The 20,997-nt window shown below is 46.2% G+C and overlaps 1 protein-coding gene across 4 annotated transcripts in view; it reads right to left on the bottom strand.

Moving 5' to 3' along the window:
• Nucleotides 1-177: 177 nt before the first annotated feature.
• The window catches only part of SMYD1 (SET and MYND domain containing 1), a 43,483-nt gene continuing 22,663 nt past the window's right edge, over nucleotides 178-20,997 (bottom strand). For 2 of the 4 annotated variants that reach the window (XM_080400228.1, XM_080400229.1), the window contains exons 2-10: nucleotides 16,350-16,526; nucleotides 15,455-15,668; nucleotides 13,621-13,751; nucleotides 11,687-11,725; nucleotides 8,535-8,727; nucleotides 5,408-5,500; nucleotides 4,061-4,224; nucleotides 2,355-2,523; nucleotides 178-585 (exon numbers count right to left, since the gene is read on the bottom strand). In XM_080400228.1, the coding sequence (XP_080256354.1) occupies nucleotides 427-585; nucleotides 2,355-2,523; nucleotides 4,061-4,224; nucleotides 5,408-5,500; nucleotides 8,535-8,727; nucleotides 11,687-11,725; nucleotides 13,621-13,751; nucleotides 15,455-15,668; nucleotides 16,350-16,526 (1,339 nt within the window). In that variant the 3' untranslated portion in view covers nucleotides 178-426. The remainder of the gene's footprint in view (nucleotides 586-2,354; nucleotides 2,524-4,060; nucleotides 4,225-5,407; nucleotides 5,501-8,534; nucleotides 8,728-11,686; nucleotides 11,726-13,620; nucleotides 13,752-15,454; nucleotides 15,669-16,349; nucleotides 16,527-20,997) is intronic. The other 2 variants (XM_080400226.1, XM_080400227.1) reach the window with 2 other exon arrangements.

Genomic DNA, 20,997 nt, shown 5'->3' on the forward strand with positions numbered 1-20,997 from the left:
ACCAGCTTCCCACTTCTACCATCCCTCGGTCAACCACTCACGGGCATCACTGGAAAGAAATTACGTCGTCAGAAGGACCTGATAGGAAAAAAAACACTTAGGAAAGAATCAATTAAAATTAAACAAGGACTTCAGGCTCAGGGTTGTAAAGAGAGAAACAGGCTTCCAATACAAACGTAAATAATTTTATAACAGCTTTTTTTGTTTTGATTTTTAATGCTAGTGGAAAAAAAGGGTGTTATTTCTGCCAAGATCTCTTCTACTTTGAGCCCTCTGAAGATATTTTAGGAGTCTCCTCCAGCAGGTCCATGCTGTCAGACTGGTGCCACTGGAAACAATCCTTATGGATATATCGCATTCCTTTATCACATTCCCAATTTTTGGAGGTGTCACAAGTGACACGTGAATTTGTGTCAAGCTTTGGTTTTATTCCTTCTTGTGGAAGAGGCTTGGTGAGGTCTCATTGCTGGGTTCAGGCATGACTTGAATCTTTTGGTTTTTGAGGGCAGCTTCCCTCATCTTGTAATACATGAACTCATTCTGCTGGAACATACGCAGCTCCATCTCGGTCTGGACACGCATGACCTGAGGGACACAACATATTACAAAGCCTGTGATGCAGGGGGATCTTGAAGCAACGTGCTGCCTGAAAATGGGGCCTGTCCTTCAGGGATGCCCTAGGCTGTGTAATGACTGATGCACCTTGCTCTAGGTGTCCAAGCAGCAGGACCAAAGCTGACTGGACACAGACATCCAGTTACTTCCTCAAACCTGGTTGCCTGTGTACTGTGAAGGTGAAGAAGACATCAGCCCTTCCTTCACCCAGTGCCACAGCACAAGCAAACCAGTAGGCTGCAACAAGGCTTTACTGTTGGTCAGATTCTACTGTCTGTGCTGTATCTCCTTCCTCCAGAGGTCAGACCACACTGCACCTCCTCCATCCAACCACGTAACAGAACTAGCCACAGCTGCACCTTGTCTACATCAGCCAACCCACTGCCCCCGAAGCCAGCCCACACCTGTATGTTATCAATGTTAATTAACCCAGCTTAATTCCTCTACAATTCCCTCCTTTTTTTTCTTAACATTTCATACCTTATGTTTTTAACAATCATCACAACCTTTTTACAAATAGATTTTTCATACAGTCCTCTATAATTCCTCTACAACCCAGCTCTTCTGCAGGCTGCTGGGAAGCCTCGTGCTCCCAAACCTGATGCAGGACCTAGAGGTAATGCTGTGCAGAGCCACGGAGCGAGTGTGCTTCCCACCCACAGCCTGAGCCTGACCCTTGGTCTGACTCATCACCACGGTGGGGGTCACCTCATGGGGGAGGAGGCAGGGAGCAGGAGAGGGATGCTCAGCTCCTCTTCAACCACATCACAGTTGCACTCCCTGCACCCCCGGATTCACCACAAGCAGAGTCATTCCTAGTGCTGCATTATAGCAGAGGCTCAGAAGGGATTTTAGAAAATCTTTTTACACCTGTCTGTGTGTTTATTCAACCCTGGTTCAGGAGCACAGAGATAAGCATGTGCCATATATCCATTAATTTCCTCCTAAAGTAAGTGGGAAGGAAAACACAGAAATGGAAGTGTTGGGGTCTCGCCCTCTGCTAGGTACTAGGTACTCATTTTTCTGATGATATAAAATTGCGCTAATAAAGGTTATAGCTCTGCTATAATGAGGACTAAGACATCAATAAGGATTTCATTTGGTACTGTGTAAATGTCTTGGCTAACAAAGGAGAATGCTGTAAAGCCAACAGGTCACATCAAGTGAATTAATGACTAAAGAAATTATAGGCCCCCAGCCACAACTGCAAATAGTTCATTGTATCTGAGTAGATGTAATTCCCTGGGATCTGCAAGTCTTGACCCTAAGTTAGCAAAAAAAGTGAGGAAAAAACACATTGCAGTTTAGAGGGACTGGGGAGTGGTAAAGAAGAATGGACACCGATAAAGAAAATCAGTTGGTAAACTGGGAACGTCCACCTCATGTAATTTGACATAGTCAAATGGTAATACCATCCACCCAAAAGCATGAGATCAGGCTGTTCGAAGAATGGCAGGCTCTGTCCTTGGGCACAGCAGTTTCCAAGAAGATTCAGGGGCTCAAAGGCTATTTTTAATGTCTATCCTGGTGCAGGATAAAAGCTATTTTTCAGTGATGAAAATTTCCCATGGGAAGGGACATGCATTTCCCAGGAGACTGTAACACTGAGAAAACCACAACACTAGTAAGAAGCAGTCAGCTTCTTACACCTGTCAGCTGTTACAGATGGGTTGTTTCTACAGCTTGAATGTAATTTTGCCCAGACAGACAGCAAAGACAACACAGGAGATGACACCTACCTCTAGGTCTTTGGTAATTGGGTGGGAAGGTCCATGGGTTATCAGGAGAATGGCATAGGCTTTACAGATCAACCCATGCCCGGCTTCAATGAGACCAGCATGCCAGTGAGTCACGCCTGCCCGCATCACAGCCATCCCCAGCTGTGCATTGTTAGGATGGTATATTTTCCTGGAAAAACATTGAGTAATTTTAGTTCAGGAAAGATCTGGGTTCCTAAATGTTTGTCAGTGACATAATATGTTTTCCAAAGAGCAGACTGTTTACTCAAGTGAAAAGCCTATTGCATGCGGTGCCACCGAAATGTGCAGGTCTGCTTAGAGAAGGGCAGGCATGAGTTACACAAGGACATGAGTTATATGAGGACATGAGTTGTTGTGAAAGAGGATGAACAACTTGCAAACAGAAAGTTGCACACCTGGGCTGGAGAATGCCAAGCTCTGTCATTCCACATTATTTTGGCACAAACAAAACCCAGATCTCACCCTACAGCCCAGACAGCACCAACTTAACTTCAGACGCTTGATGCCATGCCTAAATTGAGAATGCAACAGCTTCTCATTCAAAGTGGGGAGAGAAACAGGTGGTTCCAGAAACTCCAGAAATGTTCATCTCATCCCCTGGAGATGCATCCCTGCCTCAGGGGACTGGCAGATCACTCCCCTATGGTCAGTACCTGAGGTGGGAAAAATGAAACCTGGCCTCTACATCCAACTTTAGAAGCTGAGGCAGCTAGAACTTGCTTGGACTTACTCAAAAACGTGCCTTCAAGAGTTTATTTGGCCTATTGAATTGGCAGACCTCAAAGCAAGGAAGGAAATCACTGCAGTCCTCACCCTGGCCTCAAAAACCGAGAAATGGGGAGGGGAAGCAATTTCCTCTGTGTCATTCAATTAGCTCGGTGACAAGGCTGGGACATGAAGTGGTTTGTCAGGCTGGCAAGCTAGGGAGGTCACAGTCACTCTGCTGAAAAAAAAATAAAATATCACAGGCTTTTTTGGGGTAGAACTGGCCAAAAAGACAAGTAATAGGTATGAGGTGCTCTCAGCAGAAGGGTGACGCAGTGGGCTTTTCTCTCTGCTCTGTGGTTTCCTTTTTTTTTCCTTCTTAATACTCATCAGTCCTGTAGTAAAACCTCAGTAGTAATAAAGCACATAATTTTTACTGTAGGTTTGCCCTGGATCTATGTGAACTAAACCTGAATTTCTTTATTCTCACAGAGCTTTTACCACAAGACTTGCATACACTAATCAGCCAATACAAAAATCCATGTGTTATTCAAGAATGAAGGGATATCTTGAGCGACAGCCATTTGACACAGTTTGCCTTTTCTCTGCAACTTCTCCTTCCTGCAGGGTGCAGAGGACCAGACCACTTCCTGCAGCCACAGCCTCTCTGCCCTGCACCCAGGCTGTGCCTTGCTTCCAGGGCAGCCCTGAGATGCTTCTGAAACAAAACCAAAAGCCTAATGAATGATGTACCCTAACCATTTGCCAGTTACAGTTCAGTAAACCAAGGTGTTAGGGAGCTCTTGTGCATTTAAGAAGGGGTGCCTCTGGCTGGTGATGTAATCAGGTCCCAATCTGAATGGTGATATATATCAGGTCCCAATGCTGAATGCCAGCACCGCTAAGAATATTATTCTTAAACACACTGCCTAAAGTTGCATAATAACAGAAAGCTGCCAAAAATACAGCACAAGACATACAGGTAGCCATCCACCATCTTCTTGGCATAGTCAGCTGCTTCCTCAAACATCTGGAGGTAGGAAAGCACCTCGGAGGCAATGCTGAGGATCCTCAGGAGGTAGATGTTTGTGTCCCCCAGCACAGGCTCCTGTTTCTTCAGGCACTCACGGCACAGCTTCACGACCTGTGCCCGGAGGAAACAGGGAGAGGAAGGGCAAGTCAGGGCACCTTTGGCCCCAAAGCTGCCACACCAAAACCCTGCGAGCTGCATGGTCTGTACCAGTCCTAGAAGCCAAGTGAGCCTCCATGAAAGTTGGGGAAGATAGGATATGCTTTGACTTGTTGGGAAACATCAGCCTAGTAAATGGTTAGTGCTCAAAGCTTTCTCTCCCAGGGTTACTTTCATAAAACTGGTGAGGAAAAAGTGATGTCTACTGTTCAGGAGAAGGAAGACTCCAGGAGGTTGGGTTTTGTCAGATACCAAGTGCCTACAGGGCTTTTATACCGCAGTGCCATCCAGCCAACCTCCTACAAGCACCTGATGCAACGAATGCTCTTAACAACCCCCTGGGGCTAGAGACATGGAGCTGTACTGTCCCACGTCTGCCTCATATCTGCCTGCACAGCTGTGTCACATCTGCACCTAGCCATGACCTGACCTCCCGATTTCTTCTCGGAGGGGTTTCAGCCTTTCCCAAAGTAAGTTCAAACCCAGAGGCTGTTGCTCAACCTGGAGTGTTTCCCTGAAGCTGTTACACTCTGAAGAGAACAAATATTTCCTGGGTCAGCAAAAGAGGGAGAAAGGAAGAAGTGGCTTGAGCTCTCTCACCCTTTGTCCTTATGGTCTGTGCTCCAGGCGGGATGTGGGTCTCCCACATCACACCCCCATCCTCAGCACCCGACATGAACAACATGTAGGAGCCAGGAGGTGAAGAGGAGATCAGCACAGGCAAACATAGCCCATAGCGTGATGTGGCAACTCTCCTGACTGTGCCACCCCTCTCCCTGGGACTACCTGAGGCTACTTGGCCGAGCTGACTCATTACACTTGCCCATGTTTTTTGCCGAGGAAGCCCTTGGTTCAACACCTGTGCCAATCAGTGGAAGTCACTTGAATGTCCCTGTGTCATCACTATGAAGGAAATCAGTCTGGGATGTTGCCTTAGACAGTGTCATGCTCTACAGAGGCAGAAACCAGTGTCAGACTTTGCCATTTGAGCTGCCAAGAGGGCAGAACTCACATGGTGACATTCAGGTTACAGCAGTGGGGGTTTGTTTCATCCTTATACCATTGACATAGAGACTGACAAGACCTGTTTTCCCTGGCAGTGCGTATATAGCAAGAGAGCAAAAGTGCTGGGACTCACTTCATGGTAAAGTCCCTCCATGCGGGCCTTGCTGATCTTCTCCAGAGTGTCCTTGGAGAACTGGATTACCTCCTTCACCATCTCTGCAGAGGGCTGGGGACAAGAAGAGGAAAACCAGTGAGGAAAATGCACTGCTTGACTACATGCCAAAATACCCTGGTTGAAGGGATGCTTGGTCCACAGTCTAGGAACCCAAATCAGCTCAGCAGGATGCTTCCCACATCACCTGCTACCTTCCTACCACTGGCTGTACATACCAGCGTGCCTCTCAGACCTGCCTGAGACTGGCCTGAAATGGCCCTGCTATCAAGTGGAGAAGTGAAGCTCCTCCTGACTTCAGCAGGAGTGTTGCTCATCAGGGTAGCAGCCACGTGCATCTGACATGCAAAACTGGGTTCCTCGACTCTTCCCCCCACTTCTCTGGATATGGGACAAAATCGACTCTGCAACTGGGAGGTCTCACAAGATGCCAAAGAGGCTGTGAAAGCCACCAGTTGGTGTGTGTCAGGTGCTCATAGCACAGCTGCTTGAGAGAGATGAGGCTCTTGAATGAGAGATGGGTGGAATAAGGATAGGAAAGATCACTAGATTTTACCCACTCTAAGAAATGCTGTTATTAAGTCCAGCCACCATAAGAGGGTTGACGTCAGATTTCAGCCGCATCCAGAGTGTGAAATGGGTTTTCCCACAAACCTCAAAGGAGTTTGGATTTCACTGTGTATTTGAAGCCGTGATGCACGTGTAGGCACACCTGGCAAAACACTAACCAGCTCACAATTAGCTGCCTCCTCTTCCTTCATTTAATGCTGAAATATAGCATTATGATATCCAGCACTGTCATTCATCTTCAGCTTTTCTGAGCCTTTCAAATTTGCATTTTCAAACAACTCTAGCTATCATGACCTTCCTTTTTGTAAATGGGAAATCTAAAATCAGCCCACGATCACGTGGCTCCAGGATCTTGCAGGAAGAGCCTGGTCTGGAGACAGAGCCAGAGCACGGGCATGTGCCCAGCATCCAAGAAGGACCTCTGGCTGTGGATCAAAAATGAAGACCCAATGCCATGAAGTACACAGATATGGAGTTAGGACCATAGGACAGTCCCACTGTCTTTCCCACATCTGGTCAATCAGATTTTTGAGGAATCTGTGACATTCAACTAGTTGGGAAAAGCTCTTGAAAGTTTACTATGGAAGGAAAACCAGTAATTTTTCAGAGCCATATGATGCCCATCTATTTATGGATATATAAGTATGTCTAATGATTTATTATTCTATATTATTAGACCGAAACTATCATAGCTACTCAGGTTTTGGCAGCTGTTTGAGCAGCACACACGGTGTCCTAGTGTGAAGAGTACATTCAAAGGCCATGTTAACATCACTGCAAATCACATTGTTATGCTGTCTGAGTAAAGACTATCAGAACAGTTACTTTAAACAGCATTTCCACGGTGGCTTTATCTAATAAAAATACTCTCTTGCATTTACTAAATCCCTAAGTCTGTTGCCATTATAAACAATGGGAACTTTGCTACTATTTGGAAGGGGTGAAGGACTGGAGGTCGGAGCAGCTGTTGAGGATGTAAACTGTCAATCTTGCATATATTCATAACGCTTTTTCCATGCAGCTGTGAACGTTACTGCTCTCAGGCAAGTGAGCCCGAATTCAGAAAATGCGATACAGCTGGCAGCAAGCACACGTGCTCTGCCGGTGAGGTCAGTCTGGATACTTATTGTCTGTGGATGGAGTGTATTTTTAATAGCTGAAATCATGCACCTTGCACAGTTGCAGGCTTTTACTATAAAAGCCCTTTGGATTACGGAGGACATTTACCCAAAAGCACGTGTCTTCCCACTGTGTGCTGCAGAGCACCTCTAATGCTCACAGAAAGGGGATAGTGTATCCACTGCTCAGTCAAGGCTTGATAGCAAGTGTTGAATGAGAGTTCAGATTTTTTTTATGCTGTCCACTGGAGGAGGTGTTTGAAAATACTTCTACAGAAAGTCAGATAAAAATGCTTCTGCATCAGGGGACTGAACTCTGGGACAGCTTTGTGTCAGAAGTGGTGAGTTTCAGTAGTCAGGATTAGCTTTAAAATGAAGCTTGTTAAGTTAGCAATGGGATTATATAGCAGGGTCTTTTGCATTAGGGGAGAACTTGACACAGGTAGATCGATGCCTTGATAATACATTAAATTGCCCTGCCTTGCTTTGCCTTCCCTTATACACTTTGTAAAGCTTGCAGGAGTAAAAATCCCCTAAGCTAACACTGTCACAGAGGACAAAAAATATGAACAATTATATCATTGGGCAGCAGAACCAAAAAGAAACTCTTAGAGCTACTAGCATGCTCATGAACTGGAGCTGTTGGCCAAGCAGCACATCCTACTGCTGACAGCAAGACACAGCCTTACACCCTCCCACTCATGACTTGTGAGACCTCCAAGGAAAACACAGACTACTTAAAAATGAACAGTCAAATATGTTAATTATTCACAGCCAGTCTGCCCACAGCAAGCATGCACAGATGCCAAGCGATGGTACAAACGCCCTGTGACAGATCTTTGCAAGGAAGGATGGGAAGTTCAGGCTTCCTTCATCCCTGGAGCCAGTGGGATGGTACACGCTTTACAAACCATACAGCTTCAGCAGCGCTCCTTAGTCCTGTCACCACAAATCACCTGCAACAACTTTTCCTTTCTGCTGTTCAGAACTTTGATTCCCTCTCAGTTCCTCCAAAAAAACCCCACAATCTAAATGCCAGCATTTTTCTCAGCTCTAGATCTAATTTTCCAATATTTTAGCGTTTTGCCTGAGGATGGACTTTTAGGTTAGAGTTGAAGGCAACTTTTGTGGGCTTTTTGTAATTAAAAACTTCACTTACATTACATAGTGGGGATTAAATTGGCCTTGCATGGTGGGCTGGAATTGGTGGTGTGCTCAATCAAGGTTCAGTTCTGTTCTCATTTTTCACATTGGTCCTAGTCAGGCTTCAGCCAAAATCGGAATCTGTTCTTACTGAGAGTGTTTGCAGGCTGACAAACCATGGTCACAGAGACACACAGTTGTCACGGTGGAGGAGATGCAGCCGCCTCTGGGTTTGGACCCAGCAGGACAAACCATACCTTGCTTTCCCCCGCCTTCACTGCCAGCATCAGGTCATCCTTGATCTGTTTCTTGCAGTGTTCACAGGTGCAGTCGAAGTAATACTGCTTCTTCAGCTGCTTCCGCCGCTCCTCACTCAGGTTGAGGAAATCCACGTAGGAAACAGTCAGCTCATCCCCTGGAGAAATCTTGCTCAGTGCCCGCAGCTCAATCCTGAGTGCAAAGGAGATGAGATGTGGACTTGCAAGAAGCAGCACAAGCAAATGTGCAGCCATAAAGCGATCATCAGGAACAAATCCTGCGACCTGCCCCTGCCTTGCAGAGGTGAGCCCTTGCCCTAAGGTGCTGCTTTAGCTCTTCAGGGAGGTCATACAGAGATGCACAGCAGCCTGGTTAACTGAATACAGAGAAAAAACATGGTCACATCAGTTTCTCCTGCCCCTCTGCAAGTCCCTGGTAGGGATATATAGAGTCTGAGCTATAAACAGATTACAGCTCCATTATTTTATCTGGATGGGGGCTGAATCTAGACATAAAATTTTATTACGTTGCAGGAGATGTAGCCAGAAGAAAACCCTGAGATCAGAAATACTCAACTAGCCTTGCAAAATGCTGAGTTTGAACTTTAGGTCTTTTTTTAAGTACTGCTTTGCATGCTACCCGCACATCCTTGGCTAGACTCCCAGATCCTGAGCAGTGCTGCTTTCAGTATCATTTTCACTCAGAAAAGTTAAGATAAATTCCCTCTAGGTGCTGGATAAGAGATGCCCTCACCCTGTTCATGCATCTCTACCTAAAGGCTCAGCAACAATTCTCTGGAAATAGTCTATTTTTTAATAGTTAATTTGATCTGAGCTATTTTTTAATAGATCATTTTTATTAGTAATCTGCCTAATGCTAATATAAACCACAATTCAATTCCCAGGCCTTGATGACAGGCTTTTGGAAAGCCAGACCTTTGCACCTGCCTTTCTCTCATGTCATTCCCTGCAAAAGGTCTTAGGTAATGTGGGTACTCAAAATTATTCCCTTGCTATTTCACTCTACACGCTAAATCCCACAGTTACTCTGGGCCATCTCTCATTTCCAGGGGCTGGACAAGCACAACTGGCTGAAGAATTTGGCCAGAACAGAAAAAGCTTCATCAAACACCAACTGCGAGGTGGTGCTTCTGTATCCACCTGCTCCCCCACCTACTAGTGACTCTAACCATGGTTAGAAATAATTCACTGTACTTGAGACCAGTGACCTTGGGCTCTCCACTCAGACCAGTTGGTTAAAGATATTTTTGCACCAGCCATACTTACAGGTTATCCCAACGAAGCCAGCCCCATGGTCTGAGCTCCCACCCTGCTACTGCACTGCAGTGTGGTGCATCAGTGCTGGGATTCCCTCACCATGAGCAGCGTGCCTTGATCATCCTCCTGCTGAGCTCAAAGGTGTGTTTGATGTAAGTGCCTGCTATGAGATGGACCTGGGGCCTGGGGGGGAGACGGGACCTGCTGGCTCCCACCTGAACACAAGGTGCTGTAGATGGGACCCAGTGAAGGTCTCACCAAAGGTATAGGTGTCATGGGACTCAAAGGTCTCACCAAGCGCATTAAAAATAAATCTTCTGGGGAGGACACAACTTTTTCTGTGTGATCATATTACTGCAAAGGGAGTGTCATTCTCTTGTAATTCCCTTTTAAATTCCTTGTAAATCCTGCTACAAGCTCTGAGCGCCGAGGGCGTAGCTAAGTATTTTAGCTGTGCCAAAGCTGCTGTGAAAACTACTCTCAGGCTGATCTGGACCTTCTCTGGGTGTTAGATCGTATCAAAAATATATATAATACAAAATTCATCACTAAACATGCCATCATCACAAAGGGCAGCTATTAGTTATGTTGCAACCCCAGGACACCATCAGCCAGAGAAAGGTGCAACCTGCTATTCCAGGAAAAAGTGCGTGAAAAAGAGTAATTGCCACCAGAAAGGCCTACATATCTGAACATTCCTGTTCACACTTAATGGGATCCTCATTAAAGTGAGTCATGCAACCAGAGAAGCAAAATCAAGCCTCTGACTTTTATGATGCCCCTGATAGCCTAAGCACCGTACGTACACTTTAAGCAGCCATCCCTTGTGTGGAGGGGATTGATAGCATTTGGGATAAGCCTGGAAACACATGGCTTATTTTAAATGCTATAGTTAAAGAGACACTGTCAGCCAAGTGTACCCACCAAGCTTGTCCCATGCTCTTTCCCCAGTGTCTGCCCCAAGCGGACAGCCCCCAAGGACCGTGAAAGATGCACACACAGGCACAATGAGGGCCTGATACCTCAAAACTCAAATTGCCCCAAAATAGCAACTATTATGAGAAGCGAAACTCATTTGCCCCTTTTTATGGTCCTATCTATGATGTACCAAGGGTCAGTGTTGAAGAAAAGTACTTCAAAAGCATTTCACTTCTTATTTGAGGAGACTGCATGTTTGCTTGAAAATAAAGTTTAAAGACAACAGTGTCCCTTTAACAGGACTGACTATAATATACCAAGTGCAGTGAGCTAAGCAGAGAACTTTTTTTTGGCATATATTTTGGTGATTTCTTTAGTTTGGATCAGGTAACAGTGGCATCATTAACAGGTAAGACATTAATTAGGTATTATGAGAAAAAAGAATGAAACCTACATTTCATGGTACAGCTACTGTAGGCAACACGTTCAACGGGCACTGCTTGTTGCAAAAGAAACATGGACTATTTAGTATGTCAGTAACGCAGTCATTTCTCATCTCCTAATACGTAAGGTTTTATTTTGGGCTGCACAAGATTAGTGAGACCTTGTCCTGACTTTCATGCTCTCGCCGTAGTCAGGGGAGGAGAAATGAGAAGTGAAGGAGGGAAATACTGACAGGGAGGAAGCCAAGGTTGGGAAAGCAGAGCGGGAATTTGCTATGGGGGGAGACAGTCACAGTATTACCACTATTGTTTTAATTTACTACAAAATGCAGAGTTAAGTGAGGTGTGGGTTTAGTGGGGCTTTACACGGGAGAGGAGTGGAAGTTCAGAAAATAGGGAAAGTGAAATTTTCTGCAGAGAGAGCCCCTTGGGCTGTCTGCAGCTTTTCCATTAACACCAGGCATGAGGGGTATGGGGCAAGGGGGGAGGATAATGCTTTCAAGACTGACCCACCTCATCTGTGTGTGGAACATTGATCTTACAGCCTCATGACTGAAAGACAAAACAAACATCTGCAGTTTACACAGGTACAAGTACAACCAAAAAAAACCCACATGAGTACACGGCGTAGGGCATATGGAAGACAAGGGGGTTCCCTGTGGCTGGCACATGTTTCACTGCATGAGAGCTTCACTTTTGCTATGCAGCTGCCATAACCAAATTGCCCATCACTGGGCGAGGGAGAATTTGGCAGAGAACTGTCCTGGCACTGTGATTTTAGGAGCATTCTTGGCTAGGGGGTGTGCAAAACATGTTTGGCAGGCACAAGGGGGCTAGTTGTCCTGCACAGAAATGTCTCCACTAACATCAGTAGCCGTGCTCTCTAAAACACAGTTTGAAATAGAAATCAGACCAGGATATCATCAACGAGGACTTTGCTCTATATGATGAGTTTAGTGGGTCCTCAAGTCCAGTATTTGCCTTGAGTGGCTTATAGAGAGTTCAGTTCCCACAACAGGGGATTACCATCAGGTTTCCACAGAAAGACAAGAAACCTTTATAATTTTCCTGCCCGGTAACCAGATGGTCAAGTTTAAAGTCAGTAACAGGATACATGTGGGAGCTTTGACAAGCTGCCAGGCAAACAAAATGCCATTCCTCTACTTACCACCCAGAAACTCAGACTTCAGGTTTGCTATCACTGCTAGTTACCTCCTCCACTTCCCAGGCTGGTTGGAGAGGCTATGGATCTGATCCAGGGCAACTGGATATCAGAGTACAGACTCAAATCTGACTTTGGATCAGACCCTATTTCCCACCAAGGCAATCATTCTAATGTAGTTTTGTTTTCTGTTTGCTCGTTTACCAGCTGCTTGATAAATGCTGGTATAGTTTTATCAGGTAAAAGCAGCAGCAATAACTGGAGTGCACAAACAATGCGTTAGTTAAAGAAGGGAGGCTGGGCGTTAACTTGCAGCTCTAAAGTTTGGTGAACACAGGAATTTGTAAAACCTTAGCAGAAAATTTGGATGAAATACGGTGGCTGTGCAGTTTGTGGCAAGCAGTTTCCCACAGTTAATGTCTTGCGGATGATGCAACTTGCTGCATCAGCAGCAGTTCCTATCTGTTCTGGCCTGGAGGCTGGGGAGAGCAGAGCAGCCCTCCTGGGGGCTGCCCCAGGCACTGAGAGCAGCAGCCTCTGCTCCCAGCTCTGTTCAAACAACCCTCCATTTCCCACTTAATCTCTTTCAATTTCACAAGTCCCACAGAAGTTTTTTTCTTACAGGATTTGGGTGGGAATGGGGAATGCCCAGCAGCTTAGGGCATCCCACACTCACACATGACTCAGTTTTCAAATAACAGTCATAATTCTCATTAAGATCCCTTTGCTAAAGAGTTAATTGGTGATTAATAGAGATGGTATACTTCCACAAAATGAGGGTTGTATTAGGAATGGTTATAAACACATCAGCAAATAGTGATACACGGCTGATTGCAAGCTTCTGTTATGAAAAATTTTTGGACTGTGGACTCTGTATAATCTTTAATAATTAACCGCAATTGTTCCTTAACTATTTATAAATAAAGCCTCAATATAAGGGGTGATCTGGGCAGCTGCTTAGTGCTTTATCTACACACTTTGAGTCTGGTTTCAAAACTCACAGAAACCAGGGGAAAATTATTTGCTGGTTCACTGGATTTGGGGTCAAATTTGTATATTTGTTTAGTGCATCAGACAACAATTTTTAAAATAAAAATAATGAGAGAGAAACCAGTTCCTTTTTAGAAAGAAAATCCCGATATTTTTTTTTTTCCTGAGCTAGAGAAGGAAACAAGAATGAGTAGATTTGCTGGGGCAGAGATCTGACACTGTGGGGTTAGCACACTCTGCTGAGTTGCCCATTAAGATGCATCCCCACTGCACCTGAGGAAAGAAATCCACTTACTTGCCGTTGTTGAAGATGACAGTACAGTTGGGCCAGCAGTCATGGTTGGCCTGGCAGAGGTTGGGGAAGATTCCCACACCAACAGCCTGCAGTCCTCTTTGGTCACTGAGGGTAAAGCCATTGCAGCTGATCTAATCCCAAAACAGGCAGGAAGAAGCATTAAAGGAGAAAAAGCTGAACTCGGCTATATTCAGGATTTCTGAATTCCTGCTGATACTTCAGAAGTGGTGTATCTCCAGCATCCCATCTCCAAGCTTCAAGGAGAAAGGAGTGCCTACATGACCACTGCAGAAGGCAGTTGTAGAAACAACAACTTCAGCTGGGATAAAACATCAGAAGAGAAACAATGCAGGACTCATGCAGATGGACCAGCCCAGAGCAGAGCTGAGTAAATGTTGCAGAATATTTGCTGTTAATATTCATTTGGGATGTCTAAGATAAATTTGGGTTGACCATACATTGGTTTCCTTTATTTGCTTCCTGCCAGTAATTCAGAAAAAGGTCACAGGAAAATTAATTTGAGGCAATTCAAGCAGAGCATTGGCAGAAAGCAAAGTTCACACGTATTAAAACAGGTATAAGATAGAAATTAACCTTGAGAGCTGCACTCAACCTGGTCACATTTTCTGGGTGGCCCACAGAGCTTATAAAAAACAATTGCTATTGCTTGTTATGAGTTCCAAACAATTTTCAGAATGACTACTTTTGCATGACATACATGTCAAGAATTAATTATTACTCTTTCCAACACAGTACCTTACTATCACATATGAATCGAACAGGTTTTAGTCGCAAATATAAACAAAGGAACTATTTGCAAAGAGAAAATGTGATAGGATATACCAAAGGAAATTATTAACTCAGCTGCTAATTATTTTACCCTGTTAATTGTTTTATTTCCTTTCTTAACTGATTCTGTACTTTATCTGTACTTCCTTACTTCTGCATGGGCAAGCTATGCTGGTCACTAGTATACAGGTCCCCCTGCACCCAGTGGACTGGATTTCCTTTGTGGGGTGGGTACCAAGGGATGCTGTGTCCCCTTCCCATGCTAGGGCTGGCAAAGCCAGCTTCTCTGTGGCACCAACCATCTGCAGAGCTAGGAGCAGAGCATGTGTCTCGTCTCAGCTCACCCTGGCCCCTTTGGCAGTGTTGCTAGCTGAGGGGTTAGTGCAGCCCAGGATATCTGACTTGTACCAGGACTGGTGGCAGAGTAGCTCAGCCTGAACTGGCTTTTGGGAATTTCCCTCTCTGCTACACTGAGAACAAAAATTTGGAGTTAACAAGTTAGTAGATATTATTAAATACATTTAGTATAGTTTACCTATTTTTATTACAGATATACAATATATATATTTATATCATACATGTAAAAATCTAATGCTCATAATATATAATAGACATTAATGTATATACTAAAACAGATCTGCTATATTCAAATATATTCTACGTATATCTAATAAAATATATTTAACTAGATTTTCTCAGTTCTCCCAAGTGCAGGGAGATGCCCAGTGGGATTTGTGATGACAATGCAGCACCTAAGGTTGAGCAAGCCACTTGCCTGCATGTTTAGACAAGTAAAATGTTTCAGACCTTGCCCTTGCTGTGCCTCAGTTTCCCCATGTCAGTGCAGAAGTGGTGCAGATGGAAATGGGCAATATTCAAACCACCTGCAGCAAATGCTGGTCTCAGCTATCCCAACCGCTACAGCCTCTTAAGAGCAAGAGAGGGATGAACTCAGCCATCCCCAACTCAGGCCAGCTGGAATCTCTCTCTGGGAAGCTGTCATTAAAAGCAGCCCCCCATTTATTCTCCCACCCATCTGACATACCACTCCGAATATGTGGGAGATATTCTGCATGCCAAACTGCTGGCTCTGCGGCGGCCAAAACTCCAGGAAGCTCTCCATGTCAGCACGGAGCTCCTTTTTCTCCTCCTCGCCAAAGCTGTCCACATGGTTCTGCAGGTCATCGATGGAGACCAGGCAGCCCTCTGCCAGCCCACTGCCTTCCCTCTCGATCTTCCACATGATGCGGGCAGCCAGCCTGGCCAGGAGAGAGCCCCAGATGTTAGCACCACCACCACCCACCACAAGGAGAGGGACCAAAGGGCCATCAAAATTCATTTTATGGGTGGGAAACTGCGCAGGCAAACAGACCAAGACAGGCTCAGCATTGGATGGCTGAGGGCTGGTTACTATTCATGGGCTTTTGAAGGAAGGGGAGATGCAGGGCTTTGCCCCAGCATCTACATTCTCATCTGGAGAAGTTCTACAGACCACCCAGGTCTCCAGCCCTCCACAACAGCTCTCATTTCCCTGGGGATTCCTCTCATTTTCTTATGACAGAGCTGGGATGTAAAGCCAAATCAAAGACAAATTGGGGAAGAGCTCATCTCCTCTTCCACTCTTCCACCTACTCCACACTTTCCCACACCTCCTAAACTATCCCACATGGGTTTTCCTCACCACGTTCAGTTGCAGAGTTTTTGGAGCCCAGCACCAAAATAACACCAACCAGGAGCACAACTCCCTTGCACCCCAGATGCTCCTCCAGATCCCCATCCCTTCAGCTCAGGAATGCTTCTGGCCTTTCCCAAATGGTCTCCCACTTCCACCCTGCCCAAATCAGGCCATTCAGTTCTTCCTTGCCACCCTCTGGAGGGATGCCTTGTCCTCTCCCACTGTCCCCAGGCTGCCAGCTCAGCCCCTAGGGGTCAGCTCTCACCTGATGTTTTCGGTGGGTGCTTTGCCATGCCTCTTGATGGCAGAGCACTCGTTTTTGTGGTTCAGCCAAGCCGCTCTCTGGCAGGTCCGGTCGCAGTAGTAGGCAAACTTGCACTGGCCACAGCGGTGGAGCCTCTCCTGCCGTTTGAAGCAGGTGTGACAGACAAGGTGCGTCAGGCTGGAAGGACAGAAGGACCCGTTGGCTCGTACCTGGGTGAAGGGCCGGCTTCACCCAGCGAGGGTACTGCCCTCTTCGTGTCCCTTGGCTCCCCACAGTCACTAAGGATGGACCTCTCGAGATTTTTTGGGAGAATGAAGATATATGCCACCCAGCTTAATCCTCGTGCACTTGTCCGGTGCTGTTACTTTTCTGTTTGGCTACGTCAAAAAGACAAATGTTTTGTTTCAAGAAGGACAGTAATAAAGCATTCCCCAGCTCTTGTCTGCAGCTCATCTGCTCCTCCTCAGCATTGCCACTGTTAATAGGTTCTACAGTCTGTTTTCATTTTCTGTCTGGCCAGCGCTGAAACACCAGCCACCCATTTGCTGAGCAGAAAGGAGATGCCTGATGAGTTTGTGGCTCAGGCAAGCATGAAGAAGAATGCGAAGACAAAGAGCCAGCCTGAGAGCTTCCCCTGCCTGCAAAGCCTATGAAGTTGGCTGAAGTGAACACCTCCCTGAGCACTAAGGCTCTCCTGGGCCGCACATGGACTAGGTCACAAAATGGAGCAGCAGCCACCACCATGCCCAAGAGACTTAAGAAAACATTGGGTAAGAGGGACAAAACAGGAGCACAGCTTTGAGCCATCCTAACTGCTCTCCCAAGTTTTCCTTAGGCACAGGCACACTGTAGGGATAAAAACATACGTCAGAAATGAAGAACAATAGATTGAAGTGGTTGCATAGGGAAACTCTCTTTTGTGCTGCTTGAAACCAAGATATGTTTCCATGGATTAAAAAGCAGCTTTACTTGTCACTTCTTTTTGCCTCCAGGCTAAATGTGTTGCTGCAATGGAGTCATTACACTTGGCAATTGTGGCATTCTGTTGGAAATGGCATGAAGAAGCCAACAGAACATCCTCCATCGAGGTAGATCTCACCACAGAGTGTTTTACATCTCTTCCTCCTTCCTTCAGTTATGGCACATATCTCATGGCTGTCCACCATCAGCAGACAGCAGCACAGGGCCCCAGGCTGGGTGGGTTTGGGACTATCCTGGTCCCAGTGACTCCAGACAGATGCGCAACATGGATTAGTGAAGGTCTGAGTGACCAGGACAGGCTTCCAGCCACTCAGCAGATCCCCAGGCATGACCGCTGAGGGACAAGTGGATTTTCAGCTACTTGGGGATGGACACCAAACACCAAACAGCTGAACACAGAGGAAAGACAAACTCTCAAGAGTTCACAGGTGCACTGGCCAGGGAGTAGGCTGGCTGTAATACCACATTTAGAGAGCAGTACTTGCGTTTATGAACACCATAAGATTTTACTAATAAATCCAGGTGATCTTTTGTCTTCACAAGGCTGTTATGATGCTGAGCTGAGAAGATCAATGATTTAGTGCTGGCCAGTGGTGCAGAATACACCACCGATGGGGGTGTCGTTAAGCATTAAAGATAATAAGCACAGTGCCTAATGTGAGAATGTGCTCTGCTCTCAGGGCATGAAGACCTCCCTGTTTAGTCCTGGGTCAGCTTTAGCAATGTGCTGTTTAGGCCACTTAAAGCTTTCCTGCAGATGGGCTAGTGACACACATTTCACCTCCAGATCCAAAAGTCTGACACGTTTTCCTCTGGTGCAGCAGCAGTAAGTGCTGCTCAGGAGTTATTCCTGCTCCTGGCTCTGCGGTTTAACTAGCTGAGAGGTTACTGTGAGTTAAGTGGTCATGGGATAACTGGGAAACACCTTCCAAAAGGGGCAGGTTTCTTCTTTGTGGGGGTCAGAACAGGATTTCCAAGAAGCATCCTACAATTGTATGTATATAACCATAACAAAGGCCAGGGGAGGAATGCATCAGAGGATGCTGATTGAAGAAGTCTAACCTCATGTCCTTGCCCTGAGCGCCCAGGGTCCCAGACCAAGGGGAAACCTCCCCCATGTGCCCCTTTCACATGTCCAGCTGCTTGCTCCTAGGACTTCATTCATTGGGAGAGGCTGAGACGCTTTTATCTCCTGCCCAAACAACCCTGGGACTTTCCCCTTCCTGCTAGAGAAGGATTTTCACTGCCTCATTTGGTGTCCCCAGCTGTCTGATTCTCCAGGCAACGGCCCACTTTACCTCTGCCTCCAGCCAGGCTCGACCGTACAGGAGAATTTAAATTTCCATTGCTTAGACACTGCTGGTCCCAGGAGGAAGGTTCTCCTCATTGCAAAAGCTCACTGACCACAGAGGCATCATTACCAAGGGAACATTATCATTTCCCACAGCTCATAGTGGGGAAATTGAGACACAAGGAAATAAAAAAATTATTGATGATGACATGAGGAAGATGTGCCACAGGCAGGAATCAGACCAACAGCCCCAGAGTCCCCAGACCCGACTGTCCTGCCTCTCCACTATACACACACATACATATATATATATATAAACATATGTATGCATATTTATATCTATCACAGTACATTTAAAATGCACTTTCATTCCTCTGGCAGTATTGTATGAGCTGCTGACACAATCCACCCTATGTCTTGGCTCTTGCAGGATGAAAAGGGCCATTGATTTAAAGCAGGACGACCTGCAGCAGCCAAAAACGAGGTTTGGAAAACAACAGTGAGCAGTGCTGGTGCAAGCCTGACACAAGCCAAGAACCTGGGATGGGGCAGGGGGGAGCCTGTGTCCGGGAAGGGGGATTGCATTCAGCTTCATTATATCAAATGAAAGAGCTAGGAGCTGGTGAGAAATGCAAGGCTGTGCTCTGTCAGCTGTCAGGGCAGGGGGGCAGAAAGATTACACTCCTTGTAAGGCAAAGGAGAGCCAGAGCGCTGATAAAACCTGCACTGTTACATCGTACCAGGAAGCACGGGGAGATATCTTCCACAGGGAATAGGGCTCCCTCCTGCTGCCTGCGGTTAAAGACACTTCCTTGTAGAGAGGAATGACAGGTCAGAAGGGAATACAGTGCAGCAAAACCCAAATCCTCAAACAGGCGCTTGTCTCCCCTCAGCTTGCCCTCACAACAGAAAAATACTGAAATGTTGGCTTTGCATTTTGCTGTTTATCACATAGGGTGTCCAGAGTTTCCAAAGCAAATCCAGCTGGCAGAACTTACCGACAGCCCTAGAAAGCCCTCATTTCTGAGGAGATGCAGAAATGCACAAAAAAAAGTTAAACAAGACTTTCTGAGAAAGCAAAGGAACAGTTCATGTGTATTAAAACTGCAGACACAATTACTCATAGGTAATCTGACTGGTAGATATAAAACATACTTCATCTCCCACAAAACCCTCACGGGATCCTTCATGCTCAGAAATGGTTTAAAAGAAGACTGGATTTATTGATTATGTGCATCACCAGGACTGCAGAGGCCTGGGCTCAACTCTTGGTGCAGTAAAGAAATTAGGAGACACAGGTATTCGAGATCTGTTGCCTAAACCTTCAAGTAACATTGCCTAGGCACTGTCTCACCCTGCAAGCACCTAAATCCCCCATGTGCTCCTAGGCGGTTGTGCAAACTCCTGCTGTCTCAGAGGAGCTCAGAGCCGGACACCCCGAAAGGGCATGGCAAAGTGGGGCTCTCCCTTGGCCGCAGGGCTAGACCTTACACCAGGCTCTGGTACCATCTGTCCTGGAGGTAAACAACACCAAGGACCAAAGGCTTGCAGTGGTCCACAGTGTCCCCTCTCACACGCTCTGCAATCGTTAAGCTCCCCCAAGGAGAAAGGGAGCAGCCTGAGGTTAAACCTCACAGGATAAGCCTGTGGAAATCACTGGTCTATAAAAACTTCTCTGTCTGTCTGAGACAGCGTTTAACACAACCCAGAATGGCTCCGGACAGCCCAGACTCCCCCTCCCTGTAGAGACAGCAGCCCATGCCCATGTATCCGGGCACTGCACGGCCAGGCAGCACTGAAAGTTTATGGAACGAAACCTGGGTAGGTACCTTCTGGTGTGGCACCCACCCAGGAGCCCTGGGGGTTTGAACCCTCAGAGACTCAGTGCTCAGCTTTCTTTGCTTTAACATGGACAATACTGCTGCTTTCTGCTGTGCCTGTGTGCACCACAGCCTCTGGGGTGATCTCTGGCCACCCATTCACTGCTAAATTCCACAGACAATGTGAACTTCTTTTTTTCACCCTGCCCAAAAGCAGGATCTTCATTAGCACAGTGATGACCTCAGCCTCTTAAAGCCTTGCTAAGTCCGGGATTTAAGACTGACTTGAAGGCAGGTACCAGTGACTGACTTTCTGGGGAGCCTCAGGTTTCCTTGGCCTCTCCAAGTATCAGCAGAGCTGAACTCTCAGCTTCTCATGAGCAGTGATGTTACATAGATGAGATACACAGCTCCTGCTAATCCTGGACGTAGCTACAGTCACAAAAGCAATGATTCAATGTGCCAGCCAACAAATGCAAGAGGTGACAGAGCACTGTCAACTAAACCATGGCTCCCGCAAGCACAGCTCTCAGTGAAAAAAAGAAAGCTCTTGTGA

Source organism: Falco punctatus (genome assembly GCF_963210335.1).
Source record: "Falco punctatus genome assembly, chromosome: 1".
In the NCBI taxonomy this organism is placed as follows: Eukaryota; Metazoa; Chordata; class Aves; order Falconiformes; family Falconidae; genus Falco; species Falco punctatus.